The sequence below is a fragment of the Cryptotermes secundus genome, unplaced genomic scaffold (genome assembly GCF_002891405.2).
Source record: "Cryptotermes secundus unplaced genomic scaffold, Csec_1.0 scaffold215, whole genome shotgun sequence".
NCBI classification, from domain to species: Eukaryota; Metazoa; Arthropoda; class Insecta; order Blattodea; family Kalotermitidae; genus Cryptotermes; species Cryptotermes secundus.
Window position 1 is genome coordinate 592506 of NW_019743150.1, and position 3670 is coordinate 596175.

Below are 3670 nucleotides of genomic sequence, written 5' to 3' on the forward strand. Positions count from 1 at the left end.
TTGTGTTCAGTAGGTACAAGGGTCACTTTACCTGGGAGTAAAGCGGAGTGCGTAGCCGGTCACGGTAGCCTAGCGGTCTAAGGCATGTACTGTCTTCGCTCGCTTGGAAACCGGGATCGTGGGTTCGAATCCCACTCAGGACATGGATGTTTAGTTTGTGTGTGTGTGCTTTCTTCTGTATTTGTGTACAGGTAGAGGCCTTGCGACAAGCTGATCACCCGCCCAAGGAGTCCTACCGAATGTGTAAAATCTAGAAAAACCGAAGTGAACGGAGAAGTTCATGGAGGTAGGCCTAGGCCCACTGGAGCTGTAGTGTCAAGGAAACAAAGCAGAGTGCATGGAACTACATCTCTGCTCCTCCATACACCTTCGTAGTACGATGCTTACTTAAGAAATAAATGGTATATATGTCCCTTTGCTAAATTAATCAATTAAGCGCTAGGCCATGAAGACATAAGGGGAGTGGAGGTATAGCTCCAACATTCTTGACTTCGGTATTAGAAGGAAGTTAGTGGTCAGCTTTACTTTTCGGCCAATGAACCCTGAGAAAGAGCCTCTGGTACTCATTGGATAGGAGGTTGTGTGGGCCCCAGAGCCGGTTTGCACCGTGTGGAAAAGAGACATACATTGCCCCTGCCGGGATTCGAACCCCGGCCGTCCTATCCGTAGCTCGTTTTTTTATACCGATTAAGGAAACAATGAGAATTTTGGCACGAGAGCAGTAAAACAGAGAATTAGTTTAAACAGTATGTTGGGAGACCTGGAAGAAGATGCATAAATTAACACTGAGACTCTGAACAGTCCTTATTGGCCGAGATGTTGATAATACTTGTAAAATGTCTTAAACTGATGACGCGATTTCTAGATCCGACGTCTGTCTTTGATCTCTTCACTCGTTGTAAGTAAGGATGTAAAAGTTCAAGAAACGCGTCACTCAGCTTACTCGTACTCTGCCAAATTGCCGCTTGCTGTAGCATCTTGCAATATATGTATGTATCGTGCAAAGAGTTCCTGGCTGAGGAAGTGCTGATGAGGGGGGTTAGTTCACTAGGACAAAGAGTCAACGACCGCCAGGTAAGCAGGCATCCCACGACACAACACATCGCTGGTTACCGGGGCAACCAAACGACATATGAAAGTAGCTTTGCTTCCTACTCCATGTGCTGGACCGAAGCATATCTGTATGTAGGGATAAGAAGCATACAAGTCCACTTCGTAACTGTCTCGACAAGAGCATACTCGCATAATTGCGGAATTCATGTCGGTCTTAACGATTAGAGAACCGAGTTCTTCTTGAGAATCTGTCAGTCGCTCAGTTGCTCAAGAAATAACCAACATTTTGTGGAACACGAAGATTCATTACCGTATTCACAGCAGCCCTCAATTGGTCCCTACCCTGAGCCAGATAAAACCAATCCATACCTCAAAATCATATTTCTAAACTTATTTCATAAAATAATTCTGTCTCAGATGCAGCTAACAATAAGTTGCATTGGAGACCGAAATATATGAAAAAATGGTATATAAGTGCAACAGGATGCTTAAGTATAATAACATATTTCTAAGATCCATTTTTAGTCCACTTCCCTTACTTTTAAAAAAGGATTCTTATGAGATTAGCTTGTGTGTGTGTGTTTGTTTGCGTATCCGGCTTAAATCTTTGCTAAGCAACGTCTAAATAAACACATTCCGCAGCAACGAATGCACATATTGGATGCATCGTTTACTATATGATCCGTATCATAACATAGGAAAGTAGGCGAATTTTTCTTCCCAGAGCTTTTGTAACATTATCCTCCCACCATCATCAATTTCTTCTCAGTTGTCTCTTTCCTTATGGGTTTCCAATCAAAATCTTATATGCATTCGTCTTCTTCCTCATGCGTGCTATATGCCCTGCCTATGTCATTCACATTGACTTGATCATTCTAATTATATGTATTTTAACAATTCGAGAAGCACTCAAAGAAGTGACAAGAAAATGAAAGTTGTTTACTTCTGGTAAATCTTTGTTTCCACGTAGAACATTAAATAAAAGAAAGACCAACCTCTGAGGATTGTTAAGCTTTACGTACTCCTTTTAAGCGCTTTTAGTTCCTCTCCCAGCCAAGAAAATGTTATTTTATGTATCTGGAAGGGCTATTGTCATATTGGCAATAACTCGCTGATCTCTGTGGTCTAGTGGTCAAAGTTCCCGGCTACAGATCCAGAGATCCCTGGTTCGATTCCCAGCGCTACCAGATTTTCTGAGAAGTAGTGGGTCTGGAACGGGGTCTGCTCAGCCTCGTGAGGATAATTGAGGAGCTACTACAAGGAAATAGCGGCTCCGGTCTAGAAAACTGAATTTAACGGTCGTGGTGATTCGTTGCCATGACCACGAGACACTTTCTATCTGCAAAAGTTGGTACTAACTTCATCGACAAGTGGCGGTCCCTCGGTCGGTATAGTTCGCTTGTGGACTGAAGGCCACGGAGTTTTGTTCAATGACAACAGATATCATGTGCTGACAGATAAAGCGGTTCTTGCAAAGTCGAAATTTTCGATCGTGTCATCACAGACACCTTTATAAGGTTGCAATTGTCGATGCTGTACTTGTAGGGTTACGTTACGTACTGTATGAAGAGGTGGATTGGATTCGTTTGGTTCAAAGATAAGCTCCTGTCATGAAGAACTGTGGATGTCTTTAGTGACTTTGGCTAGGTGAGCAACTGTCAGCTTCTAGACACGGATTCTGATGTACTGTGACTAAAATATTTCTAGTGTTTCATCGTCTGAAACCTGATTCAGGAGAAAATTAAGGGGAGATTGAATTCGGGTAATGTTTGCTACCATTCAGTCCAGAACCTTTTGTCCTCTCGTCTGCTGTCCAAAGACATAAAAATTAGAACATAAAAACTATAATTTTGCCTGTGGTTCTGTATGGGTGTGAAACTTGGTCTCTGACATTAAGGGAGGAACATAGACAGAGGGTGTTTGAGAACAGGGTGTTGAGGAGAATATTTGGACCGAAGAGGGATGAAGTGACAGGAGGTTGGAGAAAACTGCATAATGAGGAGCTTCATAACTTGTACTCTTCTCCAAGCATAATTAGAATGATCAAGTCAAGGAGGATGAGGTGGGCAGGTTATGTAGCACGAATAGGGGAGGAGAGGAATGCATGTAGGATATTGGTGGGAAAGCCGGAAGGAAGGAGGCCACTGGGAAGACCAAGGCATAGGTGGGTGGACAATATTAGAATGGATCTTAAAGAGATAGGATGGGATGGTAGGGATTGGATTGATCTGGCTCGGGATATGGATCAGTGAAGGGATCTTGTGAACAAGATAATGAACCTTCGGGTTCCATAAAATGGTGGGAAGTTCTTGAATATCTTCACAATTGGCAGCTTCTCAAGAAGGGTTCAGCTCCAAGAGTGAGTGAGTGCGTGAGTGTGTCATCATCAATGACGTAGATCAGGGGTCTCCAAACTTTTCGAACCGCGGGCCACATTAGGTAATTCAGCACTTTCAACGGGCCGGATAAAATGAGGAATTAATAACTCTAGGTATATGAGTTTTATTGAAAGCACAGAATTTCATAAACTAAATACAAAGTACGTGAGAATAAATTATCGTATATTAATGACAACAGACAGTAGCAGCAAATGCTCATATTTTCATCGCAAATTATA

At 42.6% G+C, this 3670-nt stretch overlaps 1 protein-coding gene across 1 annotated transcript in view; it reads left to right on the forward strand.

The window, feature by feature from the left end:
• The first annotated feature begins 987 nt into the window (after positions 1 to 987).
• The window catches only part of LOC111873817 (beta-1,4-galactosyltransferase 7), a 17272-nt gene continuing 14589 nt past the window's right edge, over positions 988 to 3670 (forward strand). The window contains exon 1 of the mRNA XM_033755215.1: positions 988 to 1074. Coding sequence (XP_033611106.1) covers positions 988 to 1074 — 87 coding nt within the window. The remainder of the gene's footprint in view (positions 1075 to 3670) is intronic.